The following is an 18,900-nucleotide window of genomic DNA, read 5'->3' as shown; positions in this document are numbered from 1 at the left end:
TTTTTTTCTTTCACATCTCCCGATTTTACAGAGCCTAACCTGGGAAGGTCCATTTTCCACACAATTCTAATCTCGTTAATTTTAGTGAAGCAAAGGTTGGGGAAAATAAAAAAGAAAAAAACAGCAATATGTTTTGAATGTGTTTCCCCAAATCTTGATTATTCCCATGCATATTTTCAGACCACCAAGAGCTATTAGGCAAGTAGTAGGTGGCAGAGGAGTAAGGATGTTTGGTTCTTTAAAGCTATGCCTATTTAAAATCATGAATCTGAATGTATCGATATCAGTTTCAATCAATCTCAGTTTAAGTATTACAAACAGGGAAAATCCATCTAAACCAACATCACCTATTATAGAAAAAAGTAAGACACCTATATACCTTCTTTCCAATGCTGAAAAGGAGTCAAACAAAATTATCAGCACATTTTGAAAAACAATAAATGACATGAAATTGCTAAATATTCACACTAAATACCTTGATAATGAGATCTGTTTTTTAAAGGTTTGCAAAGACTTAACAAAATTGAAGCTTATAAAAATACTTACGGCTCAGCTTCCATTTGCTCCTCCTGTTTGCGTTTTCTTTCTGCTACTTCTTTCTCGTGTTGGGCTTTTAAAAGGTTCCTTTTATGAGTAGCCTGAAAGGTTCTGCCTCCCTTTTTCTTCTATTTAATATGAAAATTAGGGTTTTTAGGTTAATTTAGTATGAGTTACTGGTGTCCGTACTCCAACGGCTAGACTATAATATCATTTGTCTCAACCAACAAAACACAATACCCATTGAAATTATAGTAAAGTCTGCGATGGTCTCTCCTGCCTATTTACCCTTGCCCTTTACCTCTAATATCACCTTCTCTGAGAGGCTATAAATTTCCTTCTTCAGGATACCCCCCCAAAAAAACCCCAAAACAAATAAGCAAGATCACTTATATAGAAACTGATTTATATTGTTTCTCAAAAAACTGCCCACAATGTCTCTCTTGCTTCACCAAAAATGAAAAGGCTCAAACCCACACTTAATTAAGAAGCATCTGGAAAACACCCAATTACTCTCTCTCCTGATGACCTGTTCTATGGGAACTTTATACAAAGAGAGTGGAAAATAAAACATTCACGTTTGAGATTAGAATTTTTCACAATAAAAACTAAAGTAGCATACTTTTTCCTCATCTTGATCTTCTTCATCTTCCTCCTCTTCCTCCTCCTCCTCCTCCTCGTCATCCTCCTCCTCCTCCTCTTCCTCTTCTTCAGAATCAGAAGTTGAGGTGGAGCTAACTTTTGCAGCGTTTTTTCTTTTGGGTTCAACTTCTTTCTTTCCCTCTTTTTTGTCTGGTTCTTTCCTTGGCTTATCCTCTTCCTTTTGACTTTCTTCATCTTTTTTCAGCAGCTTTTTGGGTTTTTCCTCTGGCCCTTTTTTCTTGCTTTTATCCTCTTCAAGAGCACTGAAGGTAATAATAGAAAATTAGTTACCTTTTAATTTCTTGGTTAGAATATTTCTATCAATGCCCTTCTCTCCCTCTCTCAACAAATTGAAAAGTTATTTGGAGACATGACAAAAGATTGGTCAACAAATATAAATAATAATAGCATTCAACTAAACTAGTGTAGCTCTAAAGGGATAATGTAAATACAGGGTGCAGGAAACCAAGTCCCTCAAATACTGCCATTTCTTATAATTTGGGGCGGGGGGAAGAGTAGCAGTTTGGCCAAGTGAATAAAGCGTGAGCCTGGGAGTCAGAAGGAGATGGGTTCTAATCTCAGCTCCACCACTTGTCTGCTATGGGACCTTGGGCAAGTCACTTCACTTCTCTGTGCCTCAGTTACTCTATCTGTAAAATAGGGATTAAGACTGTGAGCCCCATGTGGGACAGGGACTGTGTCCAGCCTGATTAGCTTGTATCTACTCCAGAGCTTAGTATAGTGCCTGGCACATAAGCAGCATTTAGAAATCCCATTAAATCCATTCCCCACGACACTCCCCCACCACCTCCAGCAAAAAACCAAAAATCTTTACACAGAACAGTGGGTTCTAGAAATATTACCCATTATTTCTGTAAACCTAGTATGGGTGCATTTTCATATTAAAAAAAGACTGTGGAATTTGGTGAGAGGTCCAAATAACTTTGGACATGATAGCCAAGTTTACTTCTCCTCAATTCAGTTTATCCTATAAACTGGGAATCACAGCAAGCCCTAACTTCAAGAATGTGTGTCAGGATTAGAAAAAGATAGGCAAGTGTTCAGCATACAGGAATATTAAGCATGAACAGAATAATAAACTACATTATAATCTACCTGAAAGCTAGATTCTAGGATGAAAGTCAGGGCATCTCTATGGTACCTTCAAGCAGAAATTTAAGGTGCATGTCATTTCACTTACCCCTTCCCAGATTATTTTACAATGCAAGTTATCAAAACTACACACTTTCCACTTGGTCACTGTATCAAACAGTTTGTACGTGACATGGACCAAAGTAATAATTGAATGAATAAAAAAAAACCCTCTCTCAGGTGATAACTGTACACTTCAACTAAAATGAACATCTACTGAAATCACTGAAATCCCCATTAGGAAAGGGGACCATTAAATCCATGACAGGACTGAATATGCTTTTGTAAATAGCAGTCTGAAGAGCAACATAGAAATATTCAGGGTACTGCGGGGTTCTGGCACACAGGTTTGCACTTGAATTCAGAAATAACAAAAAAAATTATTTGGCTGCCAAGTAAGCAGTAGGCAAAACCAACTACCTCACTAGTCTTTTCACACTACTATTGGTCCAACATTCACTGGGCACTTAGTAGGGTGTCATGCATGTAGGGGGTACTAAATATCTACTGTTAATGAGGAAAAGTTAAAAGTACATTATATGCAAGCCAAAATAAGCATTTTGCCCCTTTCACATGTGATAAGTGAAATGATTGATTCCAGTTCCATAAATTCTGCTAAAGAAGAAACAACTGCACACAATACCAATCAGAAGTTGCTGAAAAAAGATATTCAGAACTTAAAAATAATTTTAAAAAATCATACTTCCAGGGCTTGGATACAATGAATCATATAGCTTGCTCTCAACTACCCCAGCAATATAATTAGATGATTTCAGTAATTATACATACAGAACAATCATAACTAGAATGTCTTCACAAAATGTCATTTTAATATCATCAGTTTCAAATATAGACATTGATGTGGAACATTCTTACAAAGAGTTAGAAATAAAGATAAGGAATCAACCTAACTTCTGTTTTAAGTGAAAAGGAAACAGAAGAGGAAGAAAGATGTTTTTTCAGGATGCTGATCAACAGCTTTAGTGAACATTCTTGGGGAAACAGGCAATGCACCAATTCAAAACGTTGGAATGTCTTCTTGCCCAGTAACAATGGGGAAAAGAGATGCAAATTTTATGTTTCCATAAAATCATTAAAAGAGAAAAAAGGGCCAGCATACTACTAAATCTAACATTTTATAAAGTCTCTAGACTAAGCGTGTTGTGGGCAGAGAACATGGCTATGGGCAGAGAACATGGCTACTAACTGTTATAGTGTACTCTCCCAAACACTTAGTACAGTGCTCTGCACACGGTAAGCACTCAATAAATACGACTGATTATAAGGAAAACCTTCCAATATGGCAGCCACCAATACCATTTAGGTAGGCAGCTGAATTGTGAATTGGTTGTATTTGGTGCTGGCACATGATTCCCTAAAGAGGGAAGAAGAGGTCAGGAATAAGGAAAGAGTAAATAAACAAGGGAGGGGGATGGGTGATAGAAGGCATGAGACAGAAAATTGTAATTCATTCAATCATATTTATTGCACGCTTACTGTGTGCAGAGCACTTTACTAAACACTTGGGAAGGAAGTACAATTCAGCAACAAATAGAGACAATCCCTGCTCACAACAGGCTCCCACCCAAATACAATGCTTAGCAAAATTAGGCAGTTTATAGTCATCCTGACAATGATATGGCTATCTCTCAGAAGGAAAGTTATGGTAAGCAAATATAACTAGGAAACATCTTTTAAGCTCATCTCTATCAGTACAGTCAAAAATGCTAAAGATATAAAGACAGGATAGTGATATCACAATAAGTATGTTTACAAATCACTTGAAAAAGAATAATAGTCAAAAAATTCCATGAAGCAGGCAAGCCTTATTTCTCAACAGGGCTGATTTACAGCAACAGACACACAAAAATAACGTTACCTCAGCTTTACGCTAGACTCTAAGCTTGCTGTGGGCAGGGAACGATTCTACCAACTCTATTGAACTCTCCCAAGTGCTTAGTACAGTGCTCTGCACATAGTAAGTGTTCAATAAATACCATTGATAACGGTAATAGGATAACATTCTAAGTAGTAACCTGGAGACCAATTAATTGCTTAACTGATACGACCCTCTAAATGAACATCCACTCCTATGAAGAAAATGAAATATTCAAATATTGAAATACACAAAATCAGTGTTCAACATTAGCTTTAAAAATAGAAAAAAACAGTAGGTGGGATTAAAAAAAAGTAAAGATTTGATAATCAAGTAGTTGCTTCTACTGGATTTTGTTTGCTATGCTGCGACTTTCCTCAGTTCTCCCCCACACCTCATAAAAAATATCTGATTTTAATACAACCAAGTTAGATGGATGTGTAAAATTTCTGATAGGCAAAACGTGTTGGATTCAAATTCACTCTGTGGTCTGAGAAAGTGAAATATCATGCATAATTTTATTCAGCATACCAGTTGGTAATATTTACCTATGAAATATGAAAGTATGCCTTCATTTTATTCAATCAATAAATATGAAAATCAAATATTCATTTGTAATTATGTCCGTTACAAACTACTGCCTAAGATCCTTTTTTCCCCTTCTCTTGAAATGAGAAATATTCAAGTTGAAAGTAGAAACATCAGCAGGTATCAAAAAGAATTTTTTATTATCTGGATTTAGAAAGTCTCCATACATTCAGCAATATAAAACCATAAAAGAACTTCATTTTTAGAAAAGGAGCTCAAAGAAAAAACCCCACCCTCTAGAGCTGGAAAGAAACTTACCACAAGCAACATGTAAATGATCAAATACATCCTTGAAAAATAGCATCACCTAATTACACAATTATGGAGACAACTCTTTCTAAATCTGAACCTTCTTTTTTATCTTCAGATACTTCAGAACACTACATTTTTCTACTCTTCACTATCCATTTCTCCTCTGATTTGGTGTTTATGTCCAAAAATTGACCAGGCCTTGCAGAAACTAAAGAAGATAGAGGGATCCAAAGCAGGTGAGAAGGAGTTACAGACTTACATTGTACACAGGACAGTCCCACATAAGCCAGGTAGGGTCTATACAAAGTACAATTCACCTGGGTTCAAACTGGGTTCCTGACTCCTGCAGTTCCATTTCAATGGGGCTAGGGCAGGGGGGCCGGGGGGCCAGGGCGGGGAAACGGGAGAACGGGGACCACAGTGTAACAACTGGACAACCACCAAACTGGAAATGAGCTTGGGCCAAAGTAGAAGTGACTCAGACCTCATTTCCAAGAGTGCCATGTACATGTGCGGTAATCTCCTGAGCTGCTGGGATTACAACTCACAGCAGTATACAGGGCCGACCGCACATGCGTGAACACATCTTCCCGGAAATGAGCCTGGGTCAACTTCCAATCTGACTTGGCACTCGGCTGTCCCAGTCCAGAACCAGGTCTGGGCACTTGGTCCCCGGAGGGCTTTACATGTTGTTCTAATGCCACCTTGATGCAGGAGGAATATGCTTGGTAGAAGTCCCAGATTGTACACCTCAACCACATGCCTGAAGGTGTTGTGCTTTCTGCCAACGTATGAAAGTGCCTTTCCAAGTCCTAAATGTTTTGCTTGTTTCGCAAACCAGTCAAATGAAGTGGCAATACTATTATCACCAATATTTCTACCTTTGAATCTTGGCTCCAAGAGATTTGCAGCAGCATGAATTAGGAGTCAACAAACTTCTTCCTTTCTGATTGATGTTTTTCATTTTTCCTTCTTTTGTACTTTTAAGTGGAGACACATTTACACCATCTGAGACAGCTGAGGTAGTTGGTTTCACCCAGGCCATTTGATAGACACATGTGAACTAAAAATCAGCTGCAGTCCACTGCTGAAGAAATTCGCTTTCACGTGTTCAAGAACTTCTGCTGCTGAATCCAGAGGGCAAATGGATCGAGAATACTTCGGCCTCTTAAGATTTTTCACGATAGCCATTTCTTGAAGCGCTTCTTGGTTATTTAACTTTCAAGCGATGTGACCACACTACCTCATCTAGTATTACCGCAAAACTTGGATGCCGCCTTTCTGTTCTTCCACATTCTTTACTTTCTGATTCTTCTTGAAGACTGTAACTAAAATATTCTTTCCTCACACATTTGCACTTCCCGTTCACATTCTCCCTAGAAGAGACTAGCTCAAAGAATCATTGCTGGGCAAATAGAATGATTATCTCAACTTTAAAACCATTGGCCAATCTTTACTTTCAGAATCATGTAAGGGTGTCCCCAGAAGCATATATTGCTCTTGACAAGAGCTTGTTTAATCTTTCCTTCATCTTCTTGTCTACAAGCGGATTATTTGGAGTATTTTCCAAACAGTTGGTTGAGACATCTGTTTACCTGATGAAGGGCCACCCTTTGTAATGGATATGCTTTTTCAAAAAAGAGGGAGGACTTCTGGATCCAAAAGGTTGGCTACTTCAGGGTTGTCATGATTTATGTTACCACTCTTGGGGGATTTTTAAAACATCTGCTGGACACCTCATACACCCTTATGGTCTGATCACCCTTGAAGTGTTTGGAAATGCATCTTTCGTTTACCAAAAAACGCTTTTTCCATCAGAATAACTTGTAGTGTATGAGTGCCTTCATTTGTAATTTAGATGGTCACACCACTTTGCTGAGAGAAAAAAAGAAATAAGCAAATGTAATAGTTAATTTATACATATGAAGTACTAAACTAGAGCAAATGAAAGTTTTAGTAATTAATGGGCTGGGTGGAAGAGCATCTCCCCCAGGAAGATAACTATGAGCCACCCCTTTCTAAACCTTACCAACCAGATTTAATGCTAATTATAGGGTGACTCGAAGCAGCAGATCAGTAGGAATTCAATTATCACATCAATGGTATTGAGCACTTACTGTGTACAGAGCACTGAACTAAGTCCTCAATAAAGTATAATACAAGAGCTGGTAGATGCGATTCTTGCCCACAAGGAGCTTACAGTCTACACGAGGAGCTTATGAAATATAAAAATATAATAACCCTGAATTCTAGTTCATTTAAAAATTAACTTAGAAAAATTTAAACTCTTACCTTTAAATAAACAAAAAAGAAGTATTTTTCAGTCCCTTGTGCTGCTGGATACATTTTATGTGCTTCTTGGAGAACAGCAGTTTCAAGGCTTCAGGCCAGATACTTCTATTAACTTCAAACTTTAGATCAAAGGTCACCAATGACCCGAGAAAGGCAGGCAAAGGAAGGCATGCAAGAAAGAAGGCCCCAGCCTCCTCCTGAACCCCCTTTCTTTCTCTGAGGGCACAAGTGCACCTTGGACTTGAAAGATGTGTATGTCCACAGCAGTGTGTACACAGAAATTCTAATTCATACTGCACATTGTCATGTGTAGGAAATGTCTTCAGATTCTCTGTTATTAGAAATCATTTTGAGGGAGTCATGGACAAGTCTAACACTGGAAAGCCCTGTGTTTTGAAAATCATTTCAATAACAGAACTAAATATCCAATTTTTTCATTAAAAAAAAGGAGTGGGGGATGGAGAGTAAGAAAGAAGGAAAAGTCATCTTTAGAAGGGGAGCTCCCCTCACCTCTCAGTTTCCAAGGGTTTTTCCCAGCCTTCACGTCTCCAGTTTCAACTAGAACATTCTGCCCTGTGTACCAAGGAAAAACTGGCAGAAATTCAGGGACACCACTATTCTGATTTTAAGTAAAATCTTTAAATAGCATTAAAAAAAATTAATTTAAAAAAAACACTCACATGTCATTATCTGACGGACAAGGCGGTTTCACCATTTTGGGTCTCCCTCTGGGTTTGGGAATCTTTGCTTCTGTAGCTGAGGTTCACAAACAAAGACTAGGTTAGTCCACAGCCACTAACTTTCCCATAAAGTTAAAGTTCTTTCACAACAAGGCCCCAACTACTCCATAGCCATTTACTTCCCCACAATGTTAAAGTCTTCCAAAAGGCACACAAACTGGGGGCAAATAAAGATGATAATGATATTTAGTTTTGTTGCTACATATCATCTGTGAGTCCTACATTTAAGTCTTTATTTTTCATCAAATATCTTCCAGCCTGGCCCAGTTAAACAGTTTTCTAAATTGAGGTATGTAAGTGAACATTTCTGGGCTCAGAATTTACCTGATTTGTCTGGGTGAGTTTTCATTTTCTGGACAAGTGAAATTCACTTTTGGAAATTAGGGTTTTAATGTGTACTGCTACTACTAGTAATAGTAATTCTAATGGTATTTGTTAAGTGCTTATTACGTGTCAAGCACTGTTCTAAGGGCTGGGGTAGATACAAACTAATCAGGTTGGACACAGTCCTGTCCCACATGGGGCTCACAGTCTTAATCCCCATTTTACAGATGACGTGACTGAGGCACAGAGAAGTGAAGTGACTTGCCCAAGATCACACAGCAGACAAGTAGCAGAGCCAGGACTAGAACCCAGGTCCTTCTGATCCCCAGCCCGTGCTCTATCCACTAGGCCACCCTGATACTAACAATACCCCTGTGAGAAGACAGACATCTTTAGGATGTAAAAGTGATTAAAAAAAAACAACTTGAAATTAAAAGAGTCAAAAATATTACTACCAAATTAAAAAATGAGGTACGTGGAGAGAAGGGGTAAAATCATCTCTCTTAGGGGAAAAAGCCACTAAATATATACGTATATATATCTATACACACACACATGTATGTATATATATACACGTATGTGTATATATATCTATACACACACACACACACACATACACACATACCACTGCGGACTCTTGAGTTTTGATTATCCATGCTATAATTGGAGGACATCATATATACAAATAATAATACAAATAATTTCTTTCCATTTAAGATATTAAAAAAAAACCAATTATGAAACATCTCCCAACCACTTTCACACAAGTGAGTCTTCACAATCTATGAAAGGAATTTAAATTTTAAATTCTAATTAAAGCTATTCCATTAACTGAAAGTATCTCTCTTGTAGTTTAAGACTGTCTGGAGCAGAGATAACTTCAAGGCAAACGAGATCAATTTTAAAACGCTGGTCACAGGTTTGCCAGTTCCCTTTTTAAAAACTGGGTTTATAGTCAATTTTCCTTAAATGCCGGGGTTGTGTTCATGAAGAACCTCCCATTAGAGATAAATCAGAATAGTATTTATGCCTTGAACAAACATGCACACAATCATTTCCGATAACACCGCAACTGGCTTTTACATACACTGTCAGAAAAATGTTTTTCAGTTCCTAAGCAATGTTCTAACCAAAACATGTAAAGAAAACACATGCAATGGCAGAAATGACTCTGCTTTGGAATATATGCACACATACTAAAACTGCAAAGACCAAATATACAGATTCTTTGTGAATTCTAGTCTGAATTCAATTCTATTCCACTGCTATCATGTTAATCCAAGCACACATCCTATCCCTCCTTGATTACTGCATCAGCCTTCTCGCTGACCTACCTGCCACCTGTCTCTCCCTAGAGCACTGTACTAAGCACAATACAATAGAGCTGGCAGACACATTTCCTGCCCACGAGTTTACAGTCTGGAGGGAGAGGCAGACATTAATATAAATTATAATACATAATTGTCAGTGCTATGGCTAGCTACTGGATTAACACAGCTCAGAATGCAGGGAACTAACTGGGGAAGGCTTCCTCGAGGAGATGGGATTTTAGGAGGAATCTGAAGATGTGCAGAGGTTCAATATTTTGGATTCAAGAGATGAAGGGGACATGTTCCAGGCAAGGGAAATACGAGGCAAGAGCGCAATTAAATTTGACAACAGGAATTGTTTTAGAATTAATTCAAGTCCTATAATAGTTTTTCAATGGGCTGCTAAAGATGTAAGCACTTAGTACAGTGCTAAGCGCTCAATAGGATTGATTATTTGATACATGAGAGCAACCATCACATGGTTCCTCCAAGCTTCTTGTTTCCTCAGCTAGACACAATATTGGGGCTGAATGCATCATTGGGTCTGACCCAATAATGAGATCTTATTTCATGCTGCAATTGGAAAATGTGTGTCTTGAAAAGTTTATTTTTCAACCCGATTTACAAATCTTTGCTAATATCCCTGGATGGGACAACATTCCCCAATTAATCCCCACCTTCCCTACTTTTGCCAACCAGCTACTCTAAGCATTCGTATGTGTACCAATTTTTTACGCATATTTTTATTAATACTTGTATACAACGTAGTGGCATGTCTCCCCCACTCAACTATAAGCTCCTCAAGGACAGGAATCATGCCTTTTGCTTTTACACAGTGACTTACCCACAGTAGGTACTCAAATAATATTGGAGAAAAGGCTTTAAATAGATAATACATTCAAACATGGGTGAATCTCTGAAATAAACAGCTCTTATTATTCTCTCCTTTAAATTCATTATAGGATTGTGTGCGCATGTTGGTTATCATATAAAGATTGAGATTTTAAGGATAAATAATAATGATCTATACCTCAAAGATCAAAATACCACAACAAGAAAAGGCTTACCTGATGGTCTTCCTCTTTTAGGACTCACTTTTGCAGTGGTGGATACTGCCCCTGCTGACACTACTGCATCCTCAGTTTCAGTTTGCTTTTCGGCCTGCACGACAAAGGAGTCAGATCATACCTCACAATTTATACCCAAACCCAAGCTTAAACATTGTAGGCAATAATGTGAACATGTACTCATCTGCCAAAAAAATTATTTTTGAATTTCCTACGCACATCATAATAAATACAAAATGGACTTGTATTTCACATGTTTCTGAAGATATCCTTTCACTTGCTTTTGAGTAGCAACCATCTCCAATCACTTGACCTGATGCTTATACTTTTGGAGAAGAATGTTTTAATCAGAATATATTAAGTATTCAAATATCAAAAAGGAAATCAGATACAGGGACGATACAGATACAATTAAGGAAAGACATTTACGAGTACATTATGATACACCAAACACCACAATAAAAAAGAATCTACCATAAAAATCAATTGTTTTATAAAGGAATAGGCTCTAGTATGCTTTTTTAATTAGCTTTTAGCAAACTTTTCATTGCACGTTGAAATTTCAGTGGGTAAATAAAATACAGAGCTCCATCCCGTGGCATATTACAAGTGTGGGAACCTATGGAATTTGTAATTTAATACTGACATTGTTTAGTAGGAGTGGCAACTCCCCACTGCGAGGAAAGACGGCTCTTCATAGCGGAAGGCTTAAAAGCCCCAGGATAACCATGAACTTAATCCTTAGCTTCCCCCCGTCCAAGTTATTGGACACAACTCCTTAAACTTCCCACCAAAACCCTGACCATCCCGACTTTCCCATCACTGCAGACAGCACCACCATCCTTCCTCTGTCACAAGCCCATAACGTTGTCATTATCCTGGACTTTTCTTTCTCATTCAACCCACATATTCAATCTATCACTAAATCCTGTCGGTTCAAGGTCCACATCATCATTAAAATCAACCCTTTCCTCTCCATCCAAACTGCTACCATGTTAATCAAAGCACTAATCCTATCCCACCTTGATTACTCTATCAGTCTCCTTGCTGACCCAGTGTGCCTTACTGTAGCATGTTGCTATATTAGCGATCTTGCTTGTCATTTATTGTCGTCAGACTTTGAATTTGATCAGGTCGCCCCTTAATCGAGTCTACCCCCGACCCTGATCATCGCCCCTTTTATTAACACGACTATATTGTATCATACTGTATCATGTTGCTATATTAGCACTACTGTATTGTATCATACTGTATCATGTTGCTATATTACCGATTTCGTTTATTACTGTTTATTGTTGTCAGTGCTGCCACCCACCTCTCTGGCCTCGCCATGTCCCTCCTCCCCCCCTCCCCCCTCCTTCCTATCCTCCCCTTCCCCTTCCCCTCTCTCGCTCAGCTCTTTCCCGCTCTCTCCTCTGTCTCCTCCCCCCTTCCCCTCTCCCGCCCTAGAACCCCCTTTACCAGCGCTACCCCTCTTACCCCTCCCCCTACTCTTCCCCCCACCAAACCCCCTCTTCACCCCCTCCCCCCTTCTCTCTTCCCCACCCATGCCCCATCCCAGTCCTCTTGTCCCACCGCCACCCCTCATCCCCCTCTCCCCATCCAGGGCCCCGCCACCTCCTTCCCATCCAAACCCTCCCCTCCCCCCGCCCTTCCCCCCCTCCCCCCCTTGCACCCACAGCTACTTTCAAGTGTGGCCTCTGGAACCCCCACTCTATTACAGGCAAGCTACCTTTCATCCATGACCTTTTCCTCTCCCGCTCTCTCCTCCTCCTCGCCCTTTTGGAAACGTGGCTCTCTCCCGAAGACACGGTCTCCGCCGCCGCTCTCTCCGGCGGAGGCCTCTCCTCCTCCCACTCCCCCAGACTCACCGGTAAGGGAGGAGGCGTCGGCTTCCTCCTCTCGCCCCGTTGCCGCTTCCACACTATCCCTCCTCCCCCCTCCCTCTCCTTCCCCTCCTTCGAAGCCCATATCATTCGCCTCTACCACCCACTCCAGTTACTTGTCGCCGTCATCTACCGCCCTCCCGGTCCCACCTCCGACTTCTTCAACCACCTTGACTCCTTTCTCACCTTCCTTCTCTCCTTCTCTCTGCCCACTCTGATCCTTGGAGACTTCAACATCCATACGGATGTACCCGACGACTCCTCTGCCGCCCGCCTGCTATCCCTCCTCGACTCTGCCGACCTCCTCCTCCACCATACCGCGCCCACTCACCGACTCGGTCACACCCTCGATCTCGTCATCTCCTACCGCTGCACTATCTCCTCCCTCACCAACTCTGAAATCCCTCTCTCTGACCATAACCTTCTCACCTGCCTCATCTCTCACACTCCCTCCCCCTGCAAATCTTCGCTACTGCCCCACAGAGACCTCCGCTCTCTCGATCCCATCCGTCTTTCCAATAGCATCTCTCCTCACCTTGCCGCCCTGTCCTCTCTTCCCACTCTCGACGATCAGGTCTCCGCTCTCAACTCCACCCTCTCTACTCATCTCGACTCTCTCGCCCCCCTTTCCCTCCGCCGCTCTCGCTCCACTAACCCACAGCCCTGGATCACCTCCTCCGTCCGCCTCCTACGCTCCTATGCTCGAGCTGCTGAGCGCTGCTGGCGAAAGTCCAAGCACCAAGCCAACCTCACACACTTCAAATTTATCCTTTCCTGCCTTAACTCTGCCCTCTCCTCCGCCAGGCAAAGCTTCTTCTCCTCCCTCATCGACACCCATGCCCATCACCCCCGCCGATTGTTCCGGACCTTTAACTCTCTCCTTAGGCCCCCTGTTCCTCCCCCTCCCCCATCTCTCACCCCCAATGATCTGGCCACCTATTTCCTCACGAAAATCAACACGATCAGGTCTGAGCTCCCCAAAGTCACCCCTCCGCCTCTCCCCTCCCCCCCACCAACCCCCTCCCCTACTTTCCCATCCTTCCCTGCAGTATCCTCAGAGGAGATCTCCTCCCTCCTCGCAAGTGCCACCCCCTCCACCTGCGCCTCGGACCCCATTCCCTCTCACCTTCTTAAAACCATCGCCCCTGCCCTCCTCCCTTCCTTAACTTCTATTTTTAACCACTCAATCTCCAAGGGCTCCTTCCCCTCTGCCTTCAAACATGCCCACGTCTCCCCCATCCTAAAAAAACCCGCTCTTGACCCCACTTCCCCCTCCAGTTATCGCCCTATCTCCCTACTACCCTTCCTTTCCAAAATCCTAGAACGAGTCGTCTACAATCGATGCTTAGAATTCCTTAACTCCCATTCTCTCCTGGACCCCCTCCAATCTGGCTTCTGTCCCCTCCACTCTACCGAGACTGCTCTCTCTAAGGTCACCCATGACCTCCTTCTTGCCAAATCCAATGGCTCCTACTCCATTCTAATCCTCCTTGACCTCTCTGCTGCCTTTGACACTGTCGACCATCCCCTCCTCCTCCATACCTTATCTCACCTTGGCTTCACGGACTCTGTCCTCTCCTGGTTCTCCTCTTACCTCTCTGGCCGATCATTCTCGGTCTCCTTCGCTGGAGCCTCCTCCCCCTCCCATCCTTTAACTGTTGGAGTTCCTCAAGGGTCAGTTCTTGGCCCTCTTCTGTTCTCCATTTACACTCACTCCCTCGGTGAACTCATTCGCTCTCACAGCTTTGACTACCATCTCTACGCAGATGACACGCAGATCTACATCTCCGCCCCTGTCCTCTCCCCCTCCCTTCAGGCTCGCATCTCCTCCTGCCTCCGGGACGTCTCCACCTGGATGTCGGCCCGCCACCTAAAACTCAACATGAGCAAGACTGAGCTCCTCATCTTCCCTCCCAAGCCCGGTCCGCTCCCAGACTTCTCCATCACCGTGGATGGCACGACCATCCTTCCCGTCCCGCAGGCCCGCAATCTCGGTGTCATCCTTGACTCGTCCCTCTCGTTCACCCCACACATCCTATCCGTTACCAAGACCTGCCGGTTTCACCTCTACAATATCGCCAAGATCCGCCCTTTCCTCTCCACCCAAACGGCTACCTTACTGCTACGGGCTCTCGTTATATCCCGGCTAGACTACTGTGTCAGCCTTCTCTCTGACCTCCCTTCCTCCTCTCTCGCCCCGCTCCGGTCTATTCTTCACTCTGCTGCCCGGCTCATCTTCCTGCAGAAACGATCTGGGCATGTCACTCCCCTTCTTAAACAACTCCAGTGGTTGCCTATCGACCTCCGCTCCAAACAAAAACTCCTCACTCTAGGCTTCAAGGCTCTCCATCACCTTGCCCCTTCCTACCTCTCCTCCCTTCTCTCTTTCTACCTCCCACCCCGCACGCTCCGCTCCTCTGCCGCCCACCTCCTCGCCGTCCCTCGGTCTCGCCTATCCCGCCGTCGACCCCCGGGTCACGTCCTCCCGCGGTCCTGGAATGCCCTCCCTCCTCACCTCCGCCAAACTGATTCTCTTTCCCTCTTCAAAACCTTACTTAAAAATCACCTCCTCCAAGAGGCGTTCCCAGACTGAGCTCCTCTTCCCCCTCTACTCCCTCTGCCATCCCCCCTTTACCTCTCCGCAGCTAAAGCCTCATTTTCCCCTTTTCCCTCTGCTCCTCCACCTCTCCCTTCCCATCCCCACAGCACTGTACTCGTCCGCTCAACTGTATATATTTTCGTTACCCTATTTATTTTGTTAATGAATTGTACATCGCCTTGATTCTATTTAGTTGCCATTGTTTTTACGAGATGTTCTTCCCCTTGACGCTGTTTATTGCCATTGTTCTTGTCTGTCCGTCTCCCCCGATTAGACTGTAAGCCCGTCAAACGGCAGGGACTGTCTCTATCTGTTGCCGACTTGTTCATCCCAAGCGCTTAGTACAGTGCTCTGCACATAGTAAGCGCTCAATAAATACTATTGAATGAATGAATGAATGCCTCCTGTCTATTCCCACTCGTCCATACTCCACACTGCTGCCCAGATCATTTTTCTACAGAAACGTTTACTTCATGTTTCCCCATTCAAGAAGCTCCAGTGCTTGCCCATCCACCTCCACATCAAATAGGAACTCCTTCGCATTGGCTGTAAAGCACTCAATCACCTTGCCCCCACCTACCTTACCTCATACAGTAAGCACTCAATAAATATAACTGATTAATGATTGTTTGGATACTGCTGCCTGCACCACCTAGTCCTCACAGTGGTGACTTTGGCTAAAAATGATTCAGAAGTCTGGGTTGTGATGGGAAAGCCATGGGACAAGGGACTCAGCCCAGCCAAGCACAGTCCCAAATAGCCTCTGCCAATTCCTTTAAATCAGAGTTATAAGAACCTTCATTCAAAATGGAGTTGAGAGAGGTGGGCAAAAATTAAGTGAAATAAACTGGGAAAAATTAGCCTTTTAAAAAAACACCTTTAAATGCCGTTATTTACTGTAAGCACAGCCAAGTCTTAATTATCTATGGAGATGGGAGTAGAGGCCTTTTTAAACAAGGCTGAGCTGTAAAAATATGAGCCAGGTTCAGGATGAGGTGCATCTCAAGCATTTCGCCAACAATGCTGCTGCATTCATATTCTTCCCTTACAAGTGGGACCTGGTCCTCTAGACTGTAAGCTCATTATGGATAGGGAATATGTCTGCTATATGGTTATACTGTATTCACCCAAGTGCTTAGTACAGTGCTCTGCACACAATAAGCACTCAAATACCTGACCTGGCCCAGCTAGTTGCTAGAATTGACTCATAATAATGATGATGGTACTTGTTGAGTGCTTACTATGCGTCAAGCACTGTTCTAAGAGCAGGGGTAGATATAAGATGATCAGATTGTTCCACATGGGGCTCACAGTCTTAACCCCATTTTACAGATGAGGTCACTGAAGCGCAGAGCAGCTAAGTGGCTTGTCCGAGGTCACACAGCAGACAAACAGTGGAGCCGAGCTTAGAAGCCATGTCCCCTGACTTCCGAGCCTGTGCTCTTTCCATTAAGGCACGCTGCTTCTCTAACCATGTTAGAACGTTATATTAGAACCTTATGTTATGTTATGAACCGTAGTGGGTCTAGATTTCCTACCCATGCAGGCTTCACAGGTGAAAGATGGGGGGACTAAGGGAAAGAAGGAGGGCAGACCTGCAAAGTCAGAAGATCTGGCTGGTAATCTTGGCTCTGCCACTTGCTGCTGTGGTCAAGTAACTTGACTGTGTCTCCGTTTCCCCATGTGTACCACGGGGATTCAGTATCTGGTTTCCGTCCCCAAAGAGTGAGACAGGAGCTTTATGTGACCTGATAGTCTTGTACTGACCCTTGTGCTTTGTACAGTGCTTGGCACATAGTAAGCATTTAACAAATAGTACAATATAATCATCAGGTCATTGAAAGCCTCATTAAAAACCGGGATTGCTTACCTGTAACCAAGTTTCTCTGCAGGTGTATGGTCACGTAAGGTCATTATGAAACTCCAGCTACATGTAAGAGCTGAGGAGACCCACATCCACTTTGGGAAAATCCAAAATCCTCACTTTACCCAGGAGTTCCAGCTAGCTAGAACAGCGCTTTACACACCGGATGAATTTTCAAATGTAGTGGGAAAATGAACAAAGCTGAATGATTTATGATTTGCTTCTTCCCCATTTTTGTGTTTAATCTAGAGGTGCTACGAGATATTGAAGTGATTATAGGTAGGCAATAAGAGGATAATAGGGAGGAAATGATACATAAAATGCATAACTAGTACCAAAACTGCAGGGATGCCTTTAAATAAAATTACCTTTCTCTTCCTTCCTCTTCTAGCAATTTTAGGAGTGGTTATGTCACCTGCTTTACCTACATCCTAGGAAGATACAAAGAGAAGCATTAATAATTTACAGAAAGAATCAAAGTAATTCTTAAGCACAAGAGTAGACATTTTATTCTCAATTCCCACCATGGAAAATGAGCTTTCTCCTGCAGAGACTATTTCAATTACAATTTTGAAGCTAGAGCAGGTTTAGGAACCAATATATTTACAGTAGTCTGTAAAGTAACCCTACAACAGCAAATCATATATAAAAGCTAGAAGATATTTCATAAAAGGCATGGCCCATTTTATCTAACTCTACTATCAGTCAGTATCCAACTTACTAAAAAATTCCAGGCAATTTCCAATTCATGGAGGAGCTTCATTAGAAAAGCCAAATGTTTGATAAAAGCAAACCAGGAAACTACAGTGACTACAGCTTCAAATTTTATTCGTACAATGACTACTGTACTTCCTTCATGCAGCATGTTATCTTTTACTCTGTCAATACTAATTAATTTTCAAATACATTAACATTCCTACTAAGCACCCAGACTTTGGTTTTAGAAAACTTTGCATTCATACTTCATTGCTGGCCTTTTCTTCATTGTCAATATCTTCCTTGGGAGTATTAGTCTCTTTTTCGTCAGCCTCAGCATCAGAAGATGTATTTGATTGCTTAGCAGAAGCCTGAAATAGGCAAACAGTGATTCAAGAGCTTGAATGTTTGTTTTGAAAGCCTACTCATGAGTATTTTCTCCAAGATATCTCAGAAGATGAAATCCAGGAATAATTACTCTGAATTGTAGATTTCAAATTGTCCACTTACCTCCTTTGGTGCCCCTAGTTTTAGCATTGCGTGCAGAAGGTTCACGCATTACTGCAATAATGCTTTTTAGTGTACTATTCTAAAACATTAATGAATGCTGTCCAACAATGAACCCTGAAAGCATCTATGGAAGAAGTAAAGGAGAAGCCATCTATCAGTTGGTGAGCAAACTTATCCTGACATTGTATTAATGAAAAGTTCAGATTGACAACATAATAATTATGGTATTTGTTAAGCATTTACTACGTGTCAAGCACTGTTCTAAGCGCTGGGGTAGATACAAAGTAATCAGATTGTCGCACATGGGGCTCACAGTCTTAATCCCCATTTTACAGATGAGGTAACTGAGGCACAGGGAAGTTAAGTGGCTTGCCCAAGGTCATACAGAAGACAAGTGGCAGAGCCGGGATTAGAACCCACATCCTCTGACTCCCAAGCCCGTGCTCTTGCCTCTAAGCCACACTACTTCTAATTGGCAAAATCAGCATAACACATCCCATTTTGTGAAGAGAAATGAGCTGCTGCAAGGATGTCACAAAAGCAGAGAAATATCACCACTGGGTCA

General features: G+C 42.1%; 1 protein-coding gene across 2 annotated transcripts in view; it reads right to left on the bottom strand.

Moving 5' to 3' along the window:
• PSIP1 (PC4 and SFRS1 interacting protein 1) overlaps positions 1–18,900 on the bottom strand; it is a 43,877-nt gene that overhangs the window by 9,953 nt on the left and 15,024 nt on the right. For both annotated transcript variants that reach the window (XM_029055009.2, XM_029055008.2), the window contains exons 5-10: positions 18,092–18,196; positions 17,498–17,560; positions 10,781–10,874; positions 8,020–8,095; positions 1,160–1,442; positions 547–665 (exon numbers count right to left, since the gene is read on the bottom strand). In XM_029055009.2, coding sequence (XP_028910842.1) covers positions 547–665; positions 1,160–1,442; positions 8,020–8,095; positions 10,781–10,874; positions 17,498–17,560; positions 18,092–18,196 — 740 coding nt within the window. The remainder of the gene's footprint in view (positions 1–546; positions 666–1,159; positions 1,443–8,019; positions 8,096–10,780; positions 10,875–17,497; positions 17,561–18,091; positions 18,197–18,900) is intronic.

This window comes from Ornithorhynchus anatinus, chromosome X5 (genome assembly GCF_004115215.2).
Source record: "Ornithorhynchus anatinus isolate Pmale09 chromosome X5, mOrnAna1.pri.v4, whole genome shotgun sequence".
Lineage (NCBI taxonomy): Eukaryota > Metazoa > Chordata > Mammalia > Monotremata > Ornithorhynchidae > Ornithorhynchus > Ornithorhynchus anatinus.
The sequence above is the reverse complement of the archived record's forward strand: the minus strand, read 5'-3'. Positions and strand labels throughout refer to the sequence as shown.